Source organism: Nerophis ophidion, linkage group LG17 (genome assembly GCF_033978795.1).
Source record: "Nerophis ophidion isolate RoL-2023_Sa linkage group LG17, RoL_Noph_v1.0, whole genome shotgun sequence".
Lineage (NCBI taxonomy): Eukaryota > Metazoa > Chordata > Actinopteri > Syngnathiformes > Syngnathidae > Nerophis > Nerophis ophidion.
This window is the reverse complement of record NC_084627.1, coordinates 37,338,794-37,362,741: the sequence shown is the minus strand read 5'-3', so window position 1 is coordinate 37,362,741 and position 23,948 is coordinate 37,338,794. Positions and strand designations below refer to the sequence as shown.

General features: G+C 38.3%; 1 protein-coding gene across 2 annotated transcripts in view; it reads left to right on the top strand.

Annotated features, from left to right (window-relative positions):
- The window catches only part of LOC133536396 (spindlin-Z-like), a 76,633-nt gene extending 56,244 nt beyond the window's left edge, over positions 1-20,389 (top strand). The window contains exons 6-8 of one of the 2 annotated variants that reach the window (XM_061876888.1): positions 4,256-4,489; positions 7,647-10,816; positions 17,173-20,389. In XM_061876888.1, the coding sequence (XP_061732872.1) occupies positions 4,256-4,489; positions 7,647-7,846 (434 nt within the window). In that variant the 3' untranslated portion in view covers positions 7,847-10,816; positions 17,173-20,389. Of the gene's footprint in view, positions 1-4,255; positions 4,490-7,646; positions 10,817-17,172 lie in introns of those variants that run through there. The other variant, XM_061876889.1, reaches the window with a different exon arrangement.
- Positions 20,390-23,948: the final 3,559 nt, after the last annotated feature.

Genomic DNA, 23,948 nt, shown 5'->3' with positions numbered 1-23,948 from the left:
CAAATCTCTTGAGGTTAAATGTAGAGCGTTTAAAGCACTCTTTTGATAGACAAAATTTCACTAATTTTTCCTCAGAAAACTCTCCTGAAGGAATCAATAAAGTTCTGTCTGTCTGTCTATCTGTCTGATTGGATGTGAGCTGACTTCGTTTAATTAACTCAAATCACATTAAACCTCCTATGATGTCATGTTAGCCATTTATTGAACGTGTCTCTGTCTTTGCAAAAGCTGTGTTTCCAGACATTGGACTGCAATGGTGGCTCATTCATTTTTCGTACGCCTGCTTCTTTCTGTATCCGCCATACCTATTTTGATGACAGACTGGCATAAAGTTTACGTCGTTATTCATTTAAAAAGATCTGTAAAAAACAACTTTGTATAAAGTTTGCCGTTCTTAAAGCCAATTAATGAAAAAAATAGTGATTACATTTTTAAATAGATGTTAGATATATATCTTGTAGATCAGTGGTTCTCAACCTTTTTTCAGTGATGTACCCCCTGTGAACATTTTTTCAATTCAAGTACCCCCTAATCAGAGCAAAGCATTTTTGGTTGAAAAAAAGAGATAAAGAAGTAAAATACAGCACTATGTCATCAGTTTCTGATTTATTAAATTGTATAACAGTGCAAAATATTGCTCATTTGTAGTGGCTTTTCTTGAACTATTTGGAAAAGAAGATATAAAAATACCTAAAAACTTGTTGAAAAATAAACAAGTGATTCAATTATAAATAAAGATTTCTACACATAGAAGTAATCATCAACTTAAAGTGCCCTCTTTGGGGATTGTAATAGAGATCCATCTGGATTCATGGACTTAATTCTAAACATTTCTTCATAAAAAAGAAATCTTTAACATCAATATTTATGGAACATGTCCACAATAAATCTAGCTGTCAACACTGAATATTGCATTGTTGCATTTTTTTCACAGTTTATGAACTTACATTCATAATTTGTTGAAGTATTATTCGATAAATATATATATAAAGGATTTTTGAATTGTTGCTATTTTTTAGAATATTTTAAAAAAATCTCACGTACCCCTTGGCATACCGTCAAGTACCCCCAGGGGTTCGCGTACCCCCATTTGAGAACCACTGTTCTAGAAGGCCAACTATCAGAGCAGACATCGTTTTACTTAAAGAATATAAGTACAGTTATGTTTATAGTAATAGCAGTGTTTTTAAAAAGGGGAGTAAACCTAAAACTTCTTCAAATAAATTGTATTTTAATGAACGTAAGTGTATTGAAAACTTCAAATTCTATTTCAAAGCGAGAACATTTGAAAAAGTAATTACATTTGATGATAATTTACAGAAAGTCAAATATAATGTTTGAAAAAATAGCAGTGTTGACATCTTTCTTTACAAACTCAAAAATGTATTGTATAAACTAAGACATGTTTAAAGGTTCCACTTTCCTGAGAATCAGGAACTAATATTTAGTTGCATAACCACAGTATCTGATAACTGCTTCACATCTGTGGAACATGGAGTCGACCAACATCTGCCCCAGGACAAATGTACTACACTCCACAATTCGTCTGCATTTCTTTGTTTTGCCTCATGAACAGTATTTTTTATGTCAATAAGGTCCAGGGATTGTGCTGGCCACTATATTACTTGAATTCGGCTTTTCTGGAACCACGATTTTGCTCCCTGGTTGGTGTGTTTGGGTTTCATTGTCTTGTTGAAACACCCATTTCAAGTGCATTTTCTCTTAAAAGGGAACATTATCAGAATTTCAAAAGGGTTAAAAACAATAAAAATCAGTTCCCAGTGGCTTGTTGTATTTTTTGACGTTTTTTTCAAAATTTTACCGGTCCCGGAATATCCCTAAATAAAACTTTAAAGTGCCTTATTTTCGCTATCTTCGAAACCACTATCCATTTCCCTGTGACGTCATACAGGGCTGCCAATACAAATAACATGGCGGTTACCACAGCAAGATATAGCGACATTAGCTCGGATTCAGACTCTGATTTCAGCGGCTTAAGCAATTCAACAGATTACGCATGTATTGAAACAGATGGTCGGAGTATGGAGGCAGATAGCGAAAACTAAATTGAAGAAGAAACTGAAGCTATTGAGCGAATAGCTATTGACGCTATTCGGCCATAGCGTGGGTGTACCTAATGAAGTGGCCCATAGCATGGCTGCCTTATAGCATCGCCGGTAAAATGTGCAGACCAAACGATCAGGACTTTCGCATCTTGTGACACATTAGCAACTTAAATCCGTCGATTGGTAAGTGTTTGTTTCGCATTAAATATGGGTATCTAGTTTCAAATGTACATACAGCTAGCGTAAATAGCATGTTAGCATCGATTAGCTGGCAGTCATGCCGTGACCAAATATGTCTGATTAGCACATAAGTCAACAACATCAACAAAACTCACCTTTGTGATTTCGTTGACTTAATCGTTGCAAATGCATCTGCAGGTTATCCATACATCTCTGTGCCATGTCTGTCTTAGCATCGCCGGTCAATGTGAAGACACTCTGGTACATTCAATGGGGGTCTGGCGGCAGATTTCTTGCCAGTGGTGCAACTTGAATCCCTCCCTGTTAGTGTTGTTACACCCTCCGACAACACACCGACGAGGCATGATGTCTCCAAGGTTCCAAAAAATAGTCGAAAAAACGGAAAATAACAGAGCTGAGACCCGGTGTTTGTAATGTGAAAATGAATATGGCGGGGGTGTTACCTCGGTGACGTCATCGCTAAAAGACCGATAAACAGAAAGGTGTTTAATTTAGAGTTTGGAAATCGGTTAAAAAAATACATGGTCTTTTTTTCTGCAACATCAAGGTATATATTGACGCTTGCATAGGTCTGGTGATAATGTTCCCCTTTAAGCATACGGCAACATGACTTCTTCCAGTATTCTGATGTACTCAAACTGATCTCTGAGCCCTGGAATGCGATAATTAGGACCAACACCATAGTACGGGAAACATCCCCTTATCATGATGCTTGGACCACCATGCTTCACCGTCTTCACTGTGTACCGTGCCGTAAATTCAGTCTTTGTAGGACATCTGGCAAACTGTCTGTGGCCCTTAGACCCAAAAAGAACAATTTTAATCTCATCAGTCCACAAAATATTATGCCATTTCTTTTTAGGCCAGTCAATGTCTTCTTTGGCAAATTGTAACCGCTTCAGGACATGGGACTTTGCTTGTAGTTTGGCCTCACATAGACATGGTCTGATTGTTACAGTACTCACAGGCAATCTTAGATCTTCTTTGATCCTCCTGGAGCTGATCATTGGCTGAGCCGTTGCCATTTTTGTTATTCTCCGATTCATTCGAATAGTAATATTTATTTTTCTTCCTTGCCTTTCCGGTTTTGCCTGCCACTTTAAAGCGTTTGATATCATTTTTGCTGAACAGCCTATCATTTTATGCACTTCTTTATAGGTTATTCCCTCTTATATTAATTTCTTAATCAAAAACCACTCTTCTTCGAAACAGTGTCTTGAACAACCCATTTTACTTTGTTTTTCAAGGACAGTTGCACAGCCATCTTATGTCAGTTGTTTTGATCCTTAAATAAGGACCGCCTGTTAAACAGTTTTTTTTTTTTTTAACATAATCAATAACCTCACGCCCTTTTCAGTAAATGACTCAGTTTTCTGGATTCAGCAGCATGCATGTCAAGCCTGTAGGGTCTGTTGTTTTTTTCCTTTACTAAACCTTCTAGAAATGTAATTGTTGTGTAAAACTTGAAATTCTTACAAAAACAGTGATTTATCTTGCTAGTGTTGTGGGACTGCTGCTATTTTGAACACAACTGTATATATACAAGTAATATAAGTATATATCAATCGTTACGCCTCTAGTAAACGCTATATTATTGTGAAACCATTACAAGTTTAATGTCTACACTTTAGTCATAATATTTCAAATCCTTCGCAGTGTTTTACACCGTTAATGGAAAAATCTATAAAAACAGTCATTGTCCGAATACTTGTTGACCTTACTGTAGCCAGGTTTACAAACATGATACATTTATTTTCAGTATATAACATTTAGATTACATTTACAGTAGGAGTCGGTCAAACGTTTGGGTGTACTTTGCAATGAATAAAATGTTTCCAACCAAATATTTGACTTCTTAACTACATGGACGTAAACGTTACCATTCAAAGACAAGGAGAACCATCTCAAATTTCAATAACTTTTGACTGAAATTACTTATGCTTTGTTTTGCATAACCTGCTATCAAGTCGCTCGTGTTTTTTCTGCAGCTAAATCCCGCCTGACAGACATCAATCTAGCGGACGCCATGATAGGCAAAGCGGTGGAACACATGTTTGAGACGGAGGAGGGACCAAAGGAGGAATGGAGGGGGATGGTGCTGGCCCGGGCTCCCATCATGACCACCTGGTTTTATATAACCTATGAGAAAGATCCCGTCCTCTACATGTACCAGCTGCTGGACGACTTTAAAGAAGGCGACCTTCGCATCATGCCTGATTCCAGTGAGTAAAAATCTTTTTTCTGAAGCCACAGTGACGCTGCAATAACATATAAAAACATGCTAGCACTGCAATAATCATGTATAATACACCGTGGAATACTGTCTGGGTCATAATCTAGGTCAAATCAGGTAAATAACTACAACATCACTCAGAGTGCAGACCTCTGCCAGGCCCTATATCCCAATTGGAAAGAATCATTTAAAAAACAACCTGAATCCAGACCATGATCCGGATTACCCACAAAATGTACTATGTATTTTTCGGAGTATAAATCGCTCCGGAGTATAAGTCGCACCTGCCGAAAATGCATAATAAAGAAGGGAAAAAACTTATATAAGCCGCACTGTAAATCACTTTATGATTCTGTCTGTGAAATCCGCTATATAAATAAATGTAAATTACTTATTTTTCCTCTAGCCTTTAAATTTCTAGGTAGGAGCGAAAGTTTGACAAACATAGCAACAGTAACTAATGGGGGCGAGGCTAAGTTGAACAATCTTTCACGCAGATGGGTGGCAGGCTAATGTGTGGACCGCAATTACACAAAATGGATAAATTTGTGACTCACACCTCAAAGGTCGTCGAGCCAGCGCCTGCAGAGAAACAAAAATCTGACGGGCTTAATCAACCAAAAAGCCAACCGAAAAGAAAATATGACAAAGGGTATCTTGCTCTTGGATTCACGGCAACGGTGGTGGGGGCAGAGGAGAGACTCCTGTGTGTTCTGTGTCTAAAACCGCAGGCAGCAGACAGCATGAGACCCAACAAATTAAAGAGACACCTCGAGACCACACACCCCAATCACGTCAATAAGCCACTTGATTTCTTTCAAAGTAAACTGGCAGAGTAGTTATTTTATTTATTATTGAACTTGATGTTATTTTATGTTATTGAGTTTGAATGTATACAACTTGAATGTTACTTGATGTTCGATACATTTGAAAATGTTGAGCTTGGCATTAGCGTTCTGTTGGGGCGATGGGGGCAGGTGGGGCTTGAAAACTCCTCCTTGTCCAAAGTGGGGGATGACAAAAAAAGTGTTGAGAACCACTGTATTATGGTAAGAGTCATTCAAATAACTATAACATATAGAACATGCTATACGTTTACCAAACAATCTGTCACTCCTAATTGCTAAATCCCATGAAATCTTATATGTCTAGTCTCTTACGTGAATGAGCTAAATAATATTTGATATTTTACGGTAATGTGTTAATAATTTCACACATAAGTCGCTCCTGAGGATAAGTCGCACCTCTGGCCAAACTATGAAAAAAACTGCGATTTATAGTCCGAACAAAACGGTAATCAGTTTTCCTGAGCCTTTTTCTGACTGTTTGTGAAAGTTTTGTCAAAATCCGCTCATAACTTTTCAACTGTTTAGGGCAAAGGTGGGCATTACATCGATCGCGAGCCACCGGGCGATTGCGGAGGGTGTGTCAGTCGATCGCAAGCTAGGCATGAAAAAAATAGACCTAAAAATGATCAATCCTCAATCTTCACTTACGTCAGTTGTTTGACATTCTCGGCACCCCAGGATCTTGTGAGATGACGCTGGCTGCTGCGGTCTCATTATTAAGAAAAAAATCACTAACAGGACGGAAAGAAACACTTTTTATGTCAACAGACTCTTGGGTCGTACCTGCTGTCAAAACTCTAAAGACCGACAGCACAGTTCCTGTCTTCACCATAAAAGACCTGCTTCATCCTGCCTGTGCTAACAAAATAAGAGTCTAAGAAAGCTAGCGTGCACAAGCTAGGGAGGTTGATGCCAAAATGATTTCTTATAAAATTGTTGCACCATTCCTGCTTCCGGCGCCCAGACCGTAGTCAAGGAGCGCAGGGGAGACACTTCTCCAGGGCCGATGGATTCTCGGGGCAACACCCTTCACAATTCCGGACTCCAGGGCAAAATGACGAGTCCAGCGATTAGTTGCAAATCGTGGCTTTTTATTTACGTCTTGCACACAGTCAAAATTCCACACAAAAACACCAGCCACTCCCCCGCCCTCAGCGACCGCTCCCTCTCCTCTCTCGCCCACACACTCACCTGCTGCCAGACATTAAAGGGCCACACACACATATGCTACTCTCATAACAAAGTGTTTAAAAACGAGTATGCAAGTTGGACAAACGAGATGCCAAATCCAACCACTTTTATGTGGTATTGGACAGAAAATAGGAATTTTCTCCTCCTCCATTTGAAAATGCAGACGTTATCAGCACCACTGTCTGATTCCAATCAATGCAAGTCATCAGAATCAGGTAATACACCAACTTATATTCTTGTCTTCATGAAATAAATGAATCTATATGTGTTAAACATGCTTGTATTATCATTAAACACCATTAACTTGTTAACAAAAATGTTTGTTTCATAAATAAATAAATATAAATTATGAATATGAATGAGGTAGATCTCCTCAACTTGGTCAATTGAAAAGTAGCTCAAATGCAGAAAAAGTGTGAGCACCCCTGGTTTAAGGTATTGAATTTGGTACTTTTATAGACACAGACGGAATTGCACCGGTACTACTTGGTATCGATCCAAGTAAAATCAAACGTTGGCATGTTTCGATACTTTAATTGCACGTGTACCAATTGATTGTGCTGCTCTGCTGGCTAACCGCGCTGCTGCCGTTTCTTATTGCCGTAGATTTCAAGTGTTTTCTAAGTGAATTCATTTATTCAGTGTTGACTGTATGCACGGCCGATATATACAGTACAGGCCAAAAGTTTGGACACACGTTCTTATTTAATGCGTTTTCTTTATTTTCATGACTATTTACATTGTAGATTGTCACGGAAGGCATGAAAACCATGAATGAACACGTGGAGTTATGTACAAACGCCGTTTCCATATGAACCAATTTGATTGGTGAAACGCAGGCATCTGATAGATCCTACTTTGAAGGTCTGTCTGACAAACCAAAACAAACAAAGCGTGCATTAACAGATCGATAAAAATCAGTAGAAGCGAGCTGAATGTAGATAAATGGAGCGAATAAAAGTAGCGTTTCTTCTCTATAAATATACTTAAGTAAAATTATGTTGCTACCAACCAATCAACATCCAGCAGCGTGTCTTTAAGTCTCCTCTCTAATAAAGGCCTCACTTGAAATAAAAACCTCAGTTTTCTTTTCCTCCTTTTCTTCAGATGACACTGTCCCAGCAGAGAGGGAACCAGGCGAGGTGGTGGACAGTCTGGTGGGCAAACAAGTGGAGTACGCAAAAGAAGACGGAGGCAAACGAACAGGCATGGTCATCCACCAGGTGGAGGCCAAGCCTTCTGTCTACTTCATCAAGTTCGACGATGACCACCTGATTTACGTCTACGACTTGGTCAAAACGTCGTAAGACTCAGCCGACGCCCTGGTCCCGTCTCCCAGGACACATTGACCCAGTACATGTTTCGCAGACCCCTAAAAGGCTTTATTGGGCTTCTTTCAGTGTTAACTAAGTTCTACTTTGAACAGTTTGAAAAATACAGCATCATATAATCCAAGCGTATCAAAACATAACAATATGACTGAGAAATGTAGTCATCGTACTGCTAGAAGAGAACTCAAAACGATTGTGAGCTGGTACCATCCACTAGAGGAGACAAACTCATCAAGTACTAACAAAATATTTGTTAGTATTGCCATCCTCAAGTCCATTACCGTGACAAATTCTGGAATTCTTCATTTAAGTTCACATACAGTATCGAAATCTAAATGAAAGCCCTTAGCAATGTTAGCTATGTATCTTCTTACATAACTTTGTAATGTATGTATTTTAATAACACATTATTATTGATATTACGCAGTGTTTTACGTCCCCGTCATTTATTTGTGGCGGTTACACTTGGCCTACCTGTTGTCCTCGCTCATAAATAAACACATTAAAACGGGACTGTGCGGGAATTAGAGGTGTCCCGATTCCGATTCAGCAAAAAAAAAACAAATATCGCATTATATTAGCTTGGATATAAAATCTTTGATTCAAGCACTCCTGGAACTTGTTTACTTGACAGCCAGTTAACATTTAAAAGTCCTCCGATAAGCACACAAGGTCGGTATTTTCGTGTATTTTAGTCAAGCCATTTACAAAAGGTAAACATGGTAGGCTATAGGATACTCGGGAGCTCACAGTTACACAACAGCTTAGCACACAAGCTAAACAAATGTAATAAATGTCTTTAAATTAACAACATTGCGGTTTTAAATAGCACATTTGTCAAATATAATATTTAATATATATATTATTTACACAAACAAAGTCGTAAGTGTATTATAAATTATCCAGTAACAAATGTGTCCGCATCATTGAACTTATGGCGTCATTAGTTGAACTGAATTAATGGATGTCAACAAAAAAAATCAATTATCACCGTACTTTAACTTAAAGACAACATAAGTCCATTCCAGATGGCTAATAATTAATATATTTTTTATACCTAATAGAGGTGTGGGAAAAAAATCGATTCGAATACGAATCGCGATTCTCACGTTGTGCGATTCAGAATCGATTCTCTTTTTTTTTTTAAATCGATTTTTTTTTTTTTTAAATCAGTCCAACAAAACAATACACAGCAATATCATTACAATGCAATCCAATTCCAAAACCAAACCTGACCCAGCAACACTCAGAACTGCAATAAACAGAGCAATTGAAGGGAGACACAAACACCACACAGAAAAAAAACAAAAGTAGTGAAACAAAAATGAATATTATCAACAACAGTATCAATATTAGTTATAATTTCAGCATAGCAGTGATTAAAAATCTCTCACTGACATTATCATTAGACATTTATAAAAAAAAAAAGAATAGTTTCACAGTGGCTTATACTTGCTTGACAACACACTGTCCAATATTTTCACAAAGATAAAATAAGTCATATTTTTGCTTCGTTTAATAGTTAAAACAAATTTACATTATTGCAATCAGTTGATAAAACATTGTCCTTTGCGATTATAAAAGCTTTTAAAAAAAAATCTACTACTCTGCTAGCATGTCAGCAGACTGGGGAAGATCCTGCTGAAATCTTATGTATTGAATGAATAGAGAATCGTTTTGAATCGGAAAAATATCGTTTTTGAAGCGAAAATCGCGTTGAATCGAAAAAAATCGATATATAATCGAATCGCGACCCTGAGAATCGATATTGAATCGAATCGTGGGACACCCAAAGATTTGCAGCCCTAATACCTACCATTGTTCTTTGTCATTTCACTTGACCAAACATTATATTACATTCCAAACGTATTAATGCTGATATTTTATCAGATCGATGCCGGTATTGGCGAATACTCGTTATCGGGACACCCCTAATCTGAATGCAGCTCGTCGCTCCAAGTCCGTACAATAGATTGCGTCGTAACTCCACATTAATTGCAACTCGTCGTGTTGACAGCTTCCATTTAGCGAATGTTTTGACCCCTCTAGATTCTGACGAGCATCCAATCCATCGAATTTTTGGGGTGTTTTTGGTGTTAACACTTTTGGAGATTTTTAATGTGAAAGGCGGCTTCGACTGACATAAAAAAATAAATACACAGAAGTAAGTTTGTATTTCGAAACATATTTTAAATATATATATATACACATATATATGTATGCAGACATTTTGCTCAAACATCCATTAAAAAAAACAAAACGATATGGGTCAAATGATACTGAAGCATCGACGCATTATGAAAAACAAGGAGTGATATTGTGTCCTCCATACTTTGATGTGTGTCACTTTAAGAAAAAAAATCACGTCGTTACAAATCGATTTAACTCCTGTGTCGTTTGCCCGTTTAGCGTCACACTGTGTTTATCAGAAAACTTATTTTGGCTGACAGGTGACAGCTCGTGCTGTAAGTATTCAGAGGAGTGGTGTGTCGTGTTTGACATCGGTTTCTGTCGCCATCATCGATGTAAATGGAATTAAGTGCAGCTGAGATAGTCTTCAGCCCCCCGTGACTCCAAAAGGGACAAGCGGTAAAAAAATGGGTGAGTAGATGGAAAAATTCCAAAGTGTCGGGTCATTTTGATCTTATATCGGCAAATAATGTAAATGCTCTTTTTATGTTTACTATTTGGTTCATTGACGAGAGCGTCGCATTTCATCATCCTTTCTGCACAGCTGTTTGTTAAAAAAAAAAAAAAAAATTCGCTATTAATTTTATTTGTTGGCGTAATGTAGTGACTTTCTTAATCCAGCAGATGCCGCCATTATGAAACCCCAAGACAGTGTCAGTGCATCGTCAATACAGCCATCGAGTGTGCCACACACTCCCCATTCATGGCCAGTAATGGAGATAGACGATGCAATCGCGCACAACCCAACGCAAAATAGTAAGTACGGTCTTGTGGGAAACACTTACAGATTATCAGACAAAATGGGTATACAGTGGGGCAAAAAAGTACTTAGTCAGCCACCGATTGTGCAAGTTCTCCCACTTAAAATGATGATAGAGGTCTGTAATTTTCATCATAGGTACACTTCAACTGTGACAGACAGAATGTGAAAAAAAATCCACGAATTCACATTGTAGGAATTTTTGAGAATTTATTTGTAAATCATGGAGGAAAATAAGTGTTTGGTCAACCATTCAAAGCTCTCACTGACGGAAGGAGGTTTTGGCTCAAAATCTCACGATACATGGCCCCATTCATTCTGGAGGTCTGTAATTTTCATCATAGGTACACTTCAACTGTGAGAGACAGAATTTGAAAAAAAATCCAGGAATTGACATTGTAGGAATTTTAAAGAATTTATTTGTAAATTATGGTGGAAAATAAGTATTTGGCCAACCATTCAAAGCTCTCACTGATGGAAGGAGGTTTTGGCTCAAAATCTCACGATACATGGCCCCATTCATTCTTTCCTTAACACGGATCAATCGTCCTGTCCCCTTAGCAGAAAAACAGCCCCAAAGCATGATGTTTCCACCCCCATGCTTCACAGTAGGTATGGTGTTCTTGGGATGCAACTCAGTATTCTTCTTCCTCCAAACACGACGAGTTGAGTTCATACCAAAATGGATACATGGATGATACAGCTGAGGATTGGGAGAATGTCATGTGGTCAGCTGAAACCAAAATAGAACTTTTTGGTATAAACTGAACTCGTCGTGTTTAAAGGAAGAAGAATACTGAGTTGCATCCCAAGAACACCATACCTACTGTGAAGCATGGGGGTGGAAACATCATGCTTTAGGGCTGTTTTTCTGCTAAGGGGACAGGACGATTGATCCGTGTTAAGGAAAGAATGAATGGGGCCATGTATCGTCAGATTTTGAGCCAAAACCTCCTTCCATCAGTGAGAGCTTTGAATGGTTGGCCAAATACTTATTTTCCACCATAATTTACAAATAAATTCTTTAAAATTCCTACAATGTGAATTCCTGGATTTTTTTTTCATATTCTGTCTCTCACAGTTGAAGTGTACCTATGATGAAAATTACAGACCTCTGTCATCATTTGAAGTGGGAGAACTTGCACAATCGATGGCTGACTAAATACTTTATTGTACATTGAATTAGGATTTAATATTTCAAAGTACATTTTTTACTTTTGTCACTATTTTTAAACCTCTTAGTTTAATTAAGATGTATTGAATATGTGTGAATTTCCACATATTGGGGAAATTTTTATTGTCATCAATTTGATTGACCAATATTTTGCAATATTGAGCACATTGCAATAAAAAAAGAAGGTAATATTTAAAACAAATTTTAGAGATTCCATAGCTCATTTGCTGTCACAAATAGGTTTAAGTGAAGATAGGACAAAACCAACCTCCAAATTCAGGCTTAATGACATTTTGGGACAATCATTTTGTCGAAGGATGACGACCGATCATATCAAAACTGGAGATACCACCAAGAACGTAGCAGGGTTTTGTACAGAACAAAGCGAGGGACATGTAGTACGATACAACCAAATGAAAACGACTTCATTTCATTCGTCGTGCAATGGAAACTTCATCTTAAGATGACTGCGGTTGGAATCTCTGATTCAAAACAAAAAAAGGAAATTATTTCCTGCTTTTTGTCATTGCCGAAACCGCTTCTTGATTTATTTTTTTTATTTTTTCCAAGTGTTGCAGGTAGTGTTTCTATGATTTCACTTAAGCCTTTTTGTATGCGTTCATGTCGTGTTTCCAATGTAGGACTTTCGCACCTTTTTGTGTAACAGTTTGTGATTTACAACATCTCTGCGCTTCCTCCAGTGGTTCAAAGACATATATACAGTACAGGCCAAAAGATTGGACACACCTTCTCATTCAATGTGTTTTCTTTATTTTCATGACTTTTTACATTATAGATTGTCACTGAATAGAATATAATATAAAGTACCGTATTTTTTGGACTATAAGTCGCAGTTTTTTTCATAGTTTCATAGGTGCGACTTATACTCAGGAGCGACTTATGTGTGAAATTATTAACACATTACCTTAAAATATCAAATAATATTATTTAGCTCATTCACGTAAGAGACTAGACGTATAAGATTTCATCGGATTTATCGATTAGGAGTGACAGATTGTTTGGTAAATTTATATCATGTTCTATATGTTATAGTTATTTAAATGACTCTTACCATAATATGTTCTCAGTTGGTTATTTATGCGTAATATAACGTACACTTATTCAGCCTGTTGTTCACTATTCTTTATTTATTTTAAATTGCCTTTCAAATGTCTATTCTTGGTGTTGGGTTTTATCAAATACATTTCCCCAAAAAATTTGTCTTATATATATGTTTTTTTCCTTCCTTATTATGCATTTTCGGCAGGTGCGGCTTATACTCCGGAGCGACTTATACTCCGAAAAAATCGGTACTTTATTGATCCCTGGGGGAAATTCAGCATCAGAACTATGAATGAACACATCCGAAGTTATGTACTTAACAAAAAAAGGTGAAATAACTGAAAACATGTTTTATATTCTAGTTCAGGGGTAGGGAAACTATGGCTCTAGAGCCAGATGTGGCTCTTTTGATGACTGCATCTGGCTCTCAGGTAAATCTGAGCTGACATTGCTTAACACGAGGCGGTTTAGCTCGGTTGGTAGAGTGGCCGTGCCAGCAACATGAGGGTTGCAGGTTCAATTCCCGCTTCCACCATCCTAGTCACTGCCGTTGTGTCCTTGGGCAAGGCACTTTACCCACTTGCTCCCAGTGCCACCCACACTGGTTTAAATGTAACTTAGATATTGGGTTTCACTATGTAAAGCGCTTTGAGTCACTAGAGAAAAGTGCTATATAAATATAATTCACTTCACAAATTCACTAATGACTAATTCCACTTGTAATCAGTGTTAAAAATATTGTGAAAAATATAAAACATTCTCGTGCATTTTTAATCCATCTATCCGTTTTCTACAGCACCTGTTCAAGAAGTTGCGTTAATGGTAAGAAGTTATTTATTTATTATTGGTTAGAGTGGGGCTTGCCCTCCTGGGGGTTCTTCAGACCACCAAGCACTGACATGATAGCCTGTTTTAGGGTTACAATATGTTTTTATTTTTCAATAAGTCTCTAAGTTGCTTACAATATGTTTTTATTTTTCAATAAGTCTCTAAGTTGCTTTCCAGCAATGTTTTTTTTCTCTTTCGTTCTCGCTCGCACTCTGGCTCCAGCCCCAACCCTGTCTCTCCCCCTGGCCGCTGCTTATAAACAGAGCGACAGGTGATTAGATAACAAGGCCCAGGTTGGCCGTCTACGCACCTGTCGCTGATTTCGAGGCCGGTCCTGGCATCACCCCGCTTCGCTGCAGGCCCGCAGGCCACGCCCCTTCCACAGTTCGCTTCAGAATAACGATGTTATTACAAAGAATAAGAGACTTACCCCGCCGTGTACCCCGCCTTCCGCCCGATTGTAGCTGAGATAGGCGCCAGCGCCCCCCGCGACCCCGAAAGGGAATAAGCGGTAGAAAATGGATGGATGGATGGATAAGAGACTTATTATACTCTAGAAATGTTGGTCTTACTTAAAAATGCACGCGTTTAGTTGTGTTCAGTGTTGAAAAAAATATTATATGGCTCTTACGGAAATACATTTAAAAATATTTGGATTCTGGGCTCTCTCAGCCAAAAAGGTTCCCGACCCCTGTTCTAGTTTCTTCAAAATAGCCATCCTTTGCTCTGATTACTTTTTTGCACACTCTATGCATTCTCTCGATGAGCTTCAAGAGTTAGTCACCCGAAATGGTTTTCCCTTCACAGGTGTCATAGTTTTGATGCATTCAGTGACAATCTACAATGTAAATAGTCATGAAAATAAAGAAAGCACATTGAATGAGAAGGTGTGTCCAAACTTTTGGCCTGCAATGTATATACCTGCTGATGAAATTTGGGACAAAACAAAGCAGGAAAAAAAGACGACATGGACGATATTTCTCGGGCTGATCATGCAGTTTACTTAAAATGTTTTTGTTGTATATTTAAAGCCTGATGTTTGGGCTTAAAGTCTTTCAGTCGCTGTTCACTCACAATACATAAAATCAGCTTGTGATGTTGTCTGCCAGAGGGTGTCTAACGTACGGTCAGAGGGTCTCATTTTCTACTGGCACCTAACATATTCTAAAAGTGAAATTGATTCGTAGTTATTATTGGGAAAATAACTGTTTTAATTTTCATCTGCTCTAATCAGCTCTCCAGAATTTAGCGATCGAACCAATTCACACAAATTAAGCGAATCCTCGGAAATTGGGTGTCTAATGCCACGACTTTTCCGATCATTTTGGCCAAATAGATTAGTCTCTGAGCGACGCTCAAACGCGCACGTCAACTTTCTTATCTTAGTTTCTTGTGTAGACCAAGCAGGAACATCGTGTAACAATTGTATCAACTCTTTATTCACTGAACAGAAATTGCCGTTCTTTCGCGTCGCTCACACCGACTTCCTTTTCCTGTCTACAGCGTTAATGTGGGTGATGTGGTATATAAACACTTACTTCCTAGTTTACATGTGTTTTTATATATTTTACCGTGCGTTTCTCACCTAGGCCTTCAGTGATGTCCTACTTAGTCCAACTTTGGCGCATCTAACATTAAATAAATCTGCTTCAGCAATTAAAACTTATCTTACGTGGCACTGTCAACATTAAAAGAATTGTTATAAAACAATCAATCAATCAATGTTTACTTATAGAGCCCTAAATCACGCGTGTCTCAAAGGGCTGCACACGCCAAGGACCAAAACCCTTAAAGGCCTACTGAAATGAGATTTTCTTATTTAAACGGGGATAGCAGGTCCATTCTATGTGTCATACTTGATCATTTCGCGATATTGCCATATTTTTGCTGAAAGGATTTAATAGAGAACATCGACGATAAAGTTCGCAACTTTTGGTCGCTAATAAAAAAGCCTTGCCTGTACCGGAAGTAACAGACGATGTGCGGGTGACGTCACGGGTTGTAGAGCTCCTCACATCCTCACATTGTTTAAAATCATGGCCACCTGCAGCTAAAGCGATTCAGACCGAGTAAGCGACAATTTCCGCATTAATTTGAGAGAGGATGAAAGATTCGTGGATGAGGATCTGGAGATTGAAGGACTAGGAAAAAAAAAAAAGAAGGAGATTGCAGATGTTATTATACACATTTACTATGATAATTCTGGAAAATCCTTCATCTGCCTATTGTGTTAGTGTTTTAGTGAGATTAAATAGTATCTTTAAAGTCGGGGGGTTTTGCCACGGGTACGTGTGTTGACCCAGTGTCTTTGAGGCAAGTCACGCTGCTGGAAGCTCCGCTGATGTCACCGGTAAGAGCAAACTTATTACCACGATTTTCTCACCGAAAACTGCTGGTTGACTTGTTCACTTGACCGCTCTAATCCATAGTAAAGCTTCGCCTTCGGGAATTTTAAACAAGGAAACACCGGCTGTGTTTGTGTGGCTAAAGGCTAAAGCTTACCACCTCCATCTTCCTACTTTGACTTCTCCATTAGTAATGGAACAAATTGCAAAAGATTCAGCAACACAGATGTCCAGAATACTGTTTAATTATGCGATTAAAGCAGACTACTTATAGCTTGGATCGGGCTGGAAAGTACGTCAAACGCATGCGTCATTATACGAGTAATCCTTCCGCGACGTTTTCAACACGACACTTCGTGGGAAATTTAAAATTGCAATTTCGTAAACTAAAAAGGCCATATTGGCATGTGTTGCAATGTTAATATTTCATCATTGATATATAAACTATCAGACTGCGTGGTCGGTAGTAGTGGGTTTCAGTAGGCCTTTAAAACAAGTAAAACACTAACATAAAATCTGCTTAGTGAGAAGAATTATCTTATCAAACAGAAAATAAGCAAATATCACCCTCATTTGAGATATTTGATCTTACTTCGATTTCAGTTTTTGCAGTGAAGCTTCCGATATCGGCCGACCTGGTCTCACAAGATGTAGTTTCTCTTTAAATATCCTTCTTGAAAATGATATTTCAGATATATATCTGCCACTCTCCTTCCTTGTGGGTTAAAAAAGTGAGTACAGGATATTTCTCGGCTAGCTCCGCTGCCACTTCCTGCTTCCGCGAACCACAACTTGTGATTGGATACTCACTTGGGAGTGACAAGTGAGTATCCAATCACAGTCGCGTTTAACGTAACGATGGGCTACTGTCAACGACTCTTTATCTGATTGGCTATCGTAGCTGTCTAATAATTGAATGTCCTGGTTTGTTTACACTGCACAGCCGCCGCTAATGTTGGTTCTGAAGGCCTCCGGCAGAATTAATCCAGTGCTGGCAACTCGCTAGCGGAATTCTGATTGGATAAAAGCTATGACGGCACACCACTGGATTGGGGTATGTCGTTTTTTTAATTTAGAATAATGTTAAAGTCTCTCGTATTCATGTTGGCATTTAAGACGAGGCGATGTTATTTTTTAGAAACGATTAAACAAGGACATTCAAAGTGTTTTACAGAAAGTTACAAGAAGGCAAAAATAATTGTAAAGACAATCATAATTCTGATCAAAAAAGTGTCGATAAAATACTTTGGGTTGTCATTTGCACTATTAAGTGTTTTCAGCTTCGATTTGAACATTGCCAATGACCTGTTTTACATTTTCTGGAAGACAATTCCAGATTTTAGGAGGATAAAAAACTGAAACGCGGTTTCGACATGTTTAGTCCGGACTCTAGGTGCAGGCAGGAGACCCCTCCCTGAGGTTCTAAGAGCTTGAGATGGTTCAAATGGTTCTAACATTTTGGATATGTACTTTTGCACAAGACTTGTACACAAAGAGAGCAGTTTTAAAGTCCATCCCCTGACCAACAGGAAGCAAGTGAACTAAGCACTGGACTAATATAGTCCTATTCCCTGGTTCTACTCCGGACTCTAGCAGCAGCATTCTGTATGTCCTGCAGCTGATTTACAGGGCCAAGTGAGAATGCTATTAAAGTACTGCTGGAGACAAAGCATGGACTAGTCTTCCTAAGCCTGATTTAGATAATATTCCTCTGATTTTGGCAATATTTTAACCAGCAAAAAACTGCAGGTGTTATTGATATGAACATTGCCAACAACCTGTTTTACATCTTCTGGAAGAAAATTCCAGATTTTGAGAGGATAAAACTGAAACGCGGTTTCGACATGTTTAGTCCGGACTCTAGGCGCAGGCAGGAGACCACTCCCTGAGGTTCTAAGAGCTCGAGATGGTTCATATGGTTCTAACATGTCAGATATGTACTTTTGCACAAGACTTGTACACAAAGAGAGCCGTTTTAAAGTCCATCCCCTGACCAACAGGAATCAAGGGCAAGTGACCTAAGCTCTGGACTAACATGGTCCTATTTCCCGGTTCTAGTCTGAACTCGAGCAGCAGCATTATGAATGTACTGCTGATGCTCTACAGGACCAAGTGAGAATGCTATTACAGTAATGCTGGAGACAAAGGCATGGACTGGTCTTCCTAAGTCTGATTTAAACATTTGTCTGATTTTTGGCAATGTTTTAACTCGCAAAAAGCTGCAGGTGTTAATGATTTGAACATTGCCAACGACCTGTTTTTCCTCTTATGGAAGACAATTCCAGATTTTAGGACGATAAAACTGAAACGCGGTTTCGACATGTTTAGTCCGGACTCTAGGCGCAGGCAGGAGACCACTCCCTGAGGTTGTAAGAGCTCGAGACGGTTCATATGGTTCTAACATTTCAGATATGTACTTTTGCACAAGACTTGTACACAAAGAGAGCAGTTTTAAAGTTCATCCCCTGACCAACAGGAAGCAAGTGACCTAAGCACTGGACTAATATAGTCCTTATTCCCGGTTCTAGTCCAGACTCGAGCAGCAGCATTCTGTATGTACTGCACAGCTGCTTTAGAGGGCCAAGTAAGAAGGCTATTACAGTACTGCTGGAGACAAAGGCTAAGACTAGTTTTCCTTAAACATTATTCCTCTGATTTTGGCAATTTTTTAACTAGCAAAAAGCTGCAGGTGTTATTGATTTATTGTGACAGTTAAATTAAGTCTGAGTCCATTATTACCCTTAGATTTTTAACCTTTCAGGAAGAGGATCAGTAGTTTCTCTTTGCCACAGACAAGTTAAAGAAAATAGTTTTCCATCCACACACTAATCTGTGCACTAGGTGCAGTAAAGGAGCAGTATCACCTATGTCAGTTTACACAGGTGCAGTTATCAATCACGGTTTTATTATAACCTTAATTTGAAATGCTGATGTTAACTTTCTGGAATTTTATTGCAATATTTCATAAATATTGTTACGTCCCGAGGCACACAGTGCCAATGTTTCTTGCGTTGTCCGTCGTAAACTTTTGTTCGTGCTCAGAGACAAATTAAATGAGCACTAGTGTGCGAGGAAGTTGGACAACGTTGCTTAAATAGCGGCTAACGTCAAATCCTGGAGGGTCTGATTATTCATGTTAAAAACCTCTAAAGGCTTAGTGGTCACATGCGTGGACAGCACCTTTTTAGCTCTTATTTCCAAAATTGTGTACACTACTGAATTGGGGTCTTATGGCCACTTATGTGGACACTTATACTGCCATCTGGTGGTGTCAGAAGAAAATAACATACAATGGAATTTGGAGGGAAAAAAAGTGTCAAAATAAGAATTAGCATGTCACTAAACATGAAGTACACATTTGTGTATTTATGGACTAAAAAAAAGATTAAAGGATGATTCTTAATTTTTATTCTAATTAAGGTCCAATAAGCCCAAATAGCAAAGAGAAATAAAAAAATAATGTAAACAAACAGCTTGAGCCTTAAGAGGTTTTAAACCAGATTCATTTCAGTTTTGTGTTCGTGTTTCTTGTCCTCCATTTCTACCACAAATATTTTTGGGGGGATTAGTTCAAACTTCCGTCACGTGACGGTTTGAGGGTTGAAGAGATATTATTTCATTCTAAATAAAAAAGAAGTGAGGGGAAAGGTGAGTGATCCTTGAAAGTCAATCTGGGGAATGCATGAGCAGACGAGTATGTACAAACTTCATTTTGTGGACTTGTGATGTAGATAGTCGCCAAAGCAGATAGATGACAGCTATTATTAATACCTGCACAAAAAAAAAAGACTGAGACGTATATATATGTATGTAGTATGATCATCTCGACGCGCACGGTGTTTAATTGGTTCCGATATTGCAAACACACATTTTGGCAGCAATGTTCCAGTTGCTTCGTTTTGCGATTTATCGATTATTGTTGTTGACGTCGGAATGATACGAGCTTTTTTTCTATCATCCTGCCTTGTATTTTATTTTTTATTTTTTTTGTATGATTAAAATGGTGTGTTCATTTTTTATTGTTCATGAAAAAAATGTGGTTTTGTGGTTCTTTGCTTCACACAATGCCCATATTTCTATTGTAGCTGCTGTATGTTATAGCTGTAACCCAACACTTGAAATGTCATCAAATAGGCCATAAACAGCCTTCAAGTCCCTAATTGGAACATTTGATTTGAGTCTTTTTTTTTTAACCATTAAAAGTCACGATGAGTTTTTCATGTAACAATTTCAATGCTTAAAAAAACTGCCCTTTTCTCATTTTTAAATTTTTTTTAGAATTTTGCCTCACGTCAAAAACACGTCTTTTCATTGTGGCCGCTTTCTAAATAGTGGAAAACTGCTAGCAAGAGACGATTAACAATCCAGGTAATGACGATGAATTTATTCTGCCTGTAAAGCCTTCTAAAAAAAAATACAACAACAAAATTTTAAAACATGCTGTAAGTATGTACGGTGTGTAAAATACCATTCACGATAACATGAAATATTTACAGTATTTTGCACATTTAAACGTAACTTATTTTTTGGGCTCATCGATTTAGCAGCGAACAATACTTTTGTGGACAACATAGAGAGCACTTTCTGTGTGGCGGTATTGCTCTGTTGATAGAGTGGCCGTGCCAGCAACTTGAGGGTTCCAGGCTCGATCCCAACTTCCGCCGTCCTAGTCACTGCCGTTGTGTCTTTGGGCAAGACACTTTACCCACCGGCTCCCAGTGCCATCCACACAGGTTTAAATGTAACTTTGATATTGGGTTTCACTATGTAAAAAGCGTTTTGAGTCACTAGAGAAAAGCGCTATATAAATATATTCACTTCACTTCACTGTGTTTACTATCGCTAATAGAATTCAATGCTGAAAGTTTCAAATAAAAATATAAAGCATTCACTTACAATGTCCGTTCTCACTAGAATCCTGATTAATAGGATGTTGTATCTTTCGGCACTTATACTATTTTTGAGCTGCTAAATTCAAAATGCTGCCTTTTTTTTTTTTGCTGCAGCTGTTACATATACTGTAATATTGCACATGGTAATTAGGATTTGTTATATATTGTATATATTATTGCGGAAGCTCTCTTCCAGTGGGTCCTCCAGACCACCGAGCATCCTCAGGCGAGCCCGTTTTATTGTTCCAAAGACAGTTTTTATTCGCATGCAACCATGTAGGGATTGCTTTCCAGTAATATATACTTGGACTTTTCAGTCAGGCGTGTCTCTGTACGTGTGTCTTTCTCTGGCTCCAACTCCAACAACTTCTCTCCTCCCGGTTTGCTTCTTATACAGAGCGACAGGTGATTAGATAACAATATAATATGGTGAAAAAGTACAGCAGTTTTAATGAGTAATGTAATAATATTCATCCATGCATTCATCATCTTCCGCTTATCTGAGGTAGGGTCACGGGGGCAGCAGCCTAAGCAGAGAGGCCAAGACTTTCCTCTCCACAGCTACTTTATCCCGACCCTGCCCGAGGAAGCGGAGCGAATGGGCGGGTGTCAGGTTGCGGTTGAAGAAACAACGACTCGACCGGGTTCCCCTGCCCTCCATGGAACTCCAAGGAAAGGTACGATATCAGAAAGATTTTAAAGGCTGCGGAGGTCCTGGATTTTACCGAATCGTGGGTTACAAAGAGCGTTTGGGATACCCACCTGGCCCTGGACGAGGCTTAGGAGCGCCATCAGACTAGCTGAGGTGGCGAGGAGTTTTGGGGTGGTGTATGACTTTACGTTAACAAACCATACTGCAACTGCAGCTCGGTTTTTGCACTAAGCACGTTGAAATCCTTTCTGTATCGTTACAGCCTTTTCAGCGCCTTCGGGAGTTATCACAGCGGTGTACACACAGTGGGTGCAGCGTCACAGGAGGTGTTTACATATATTATGCAGCGTTCACCATGGAGACACTCATTTACTGCATAGTCATGTTATCATGCTCAATCTGTGGTGTTTTGCTAGGTTTTCAAACGAGCAGCAGCCGTACGCTTTACCACTTTTTATGAGCATTTTAGAGGCAGTCCTGCAGTGCATCTACATTGGAGCCCACTTTTTATGTGCTCATAGGAGAGGCTGACACTAACTGCGAGTATATATATATTAGAGTTGTACGGTATAAAGTATGGCGGTACTAATCAATTGAAATTGGTACCATACCACCATTTAAAAGTACCGGTACTTTCATCTGAGTGCCGCTTTGCGGCGGTGAATACAGAGCCTAAGTGCATACAAGTAATAACATCTTGCTTTAAAACACGCCTGGCCGAGTGTGTCGATTAGTGTAAGCACCTTTTCTTCCAACTTAAGTAAACATTTAAATAATAAGCATTCAGATCTGCCCAATCGTTATGAAGAGTGACAGGTAGTAATGTAGTTGTTACACCTGTCCTGCTGTTCGGTCCGGTGCAGACTATAGTAGAGGAGCACAGGGAAGACGTTCCCTCCAGGGTCCATGCCATTTCAATGCCTTTTTAATTTATATTTTAACCTTGTAAAATTGTTCTTTGACTGCGAGTGTTTAATGTAGTGTAAGATTTTCTGTTAAATTTAAGCCAATATTGTCATTTTCCGTAGTTCCCTGTATTTCGAAAAGGGTCGATATACATTTTGGTACTGGTACTAAATTATTGGTATAGGCACAACCCTTTATATATATATATTTGGGGACGGCGTGGCGCAGTGGGAGAGTGGCCATGCGCAACCCGAGGGTCCCTGGTTCAAATCCCACCTAGTACCAACCTCGTCACGTCCGTTGGGTCCTGAGCAAGACACTTCACCCTTGCTCCTGATGGGTGCTGGTTGGCGCCTTGCATGGCAGCTCCCTCCATCAGTGTGTGAATGTGTGTGTGAATGGGTAAACGTGGAAGTAGTGTCAAAGCGCTTTGAGTACCTTGAAGGTAGAAAAGCGCTATACAAGTACAACCCATTTATTTATTTATCATTTATATATATATATATATATATATGTATGTATGTGTATATATACATATGTGTATATATATATTTTTGTGTGTATATTTAAATGTGTGTGTGTGTATATATATATATGTGTGTACATATATGTGTATACATATATATACTGTATGTAAATGTGTATACATGTGTGTGTATATATGTATGTATATACATATGAATGTAAATATATATATGTGTGTGTGTGTGTATATATATATATGTATGTAAATATATATGTATATATCTATATAAATATATGTGTATATGTATATATGTGTGTATATATATATGTGTGTGTATGTATATATATATATATATATATACTGTATGTATATATAAGTGTGTGTGTGTATGTATGTATATATATATATGTGGACATATATGTGTGCGTATATATATATATATGTATGTGTGTATATATGTATGTATATTTATATGTATATGTATGTATATATATGTATGTGTATATATATGTATGTATATATATATATGTGTATGTATGTATGTATATATATATATGTGTATGTATGTATGTATATATATATGTGTATGTATGTATGTATATATGTATATTTATGTGAAGTGAAGTGAATTATATTTATATAGCGCTTTTTCTCAAGTGACTCAAAGCACTTTACATAGTGAAACCCAATATCTAAGTTACATTTAAACCAGTGTGGGTGGCACTGGGAGCAGGTGGGTAAAGTGTCTTGCCCAAGGACACAATGGCAATAACTAGAATGGCATGGAATCGAACCTGCAACCC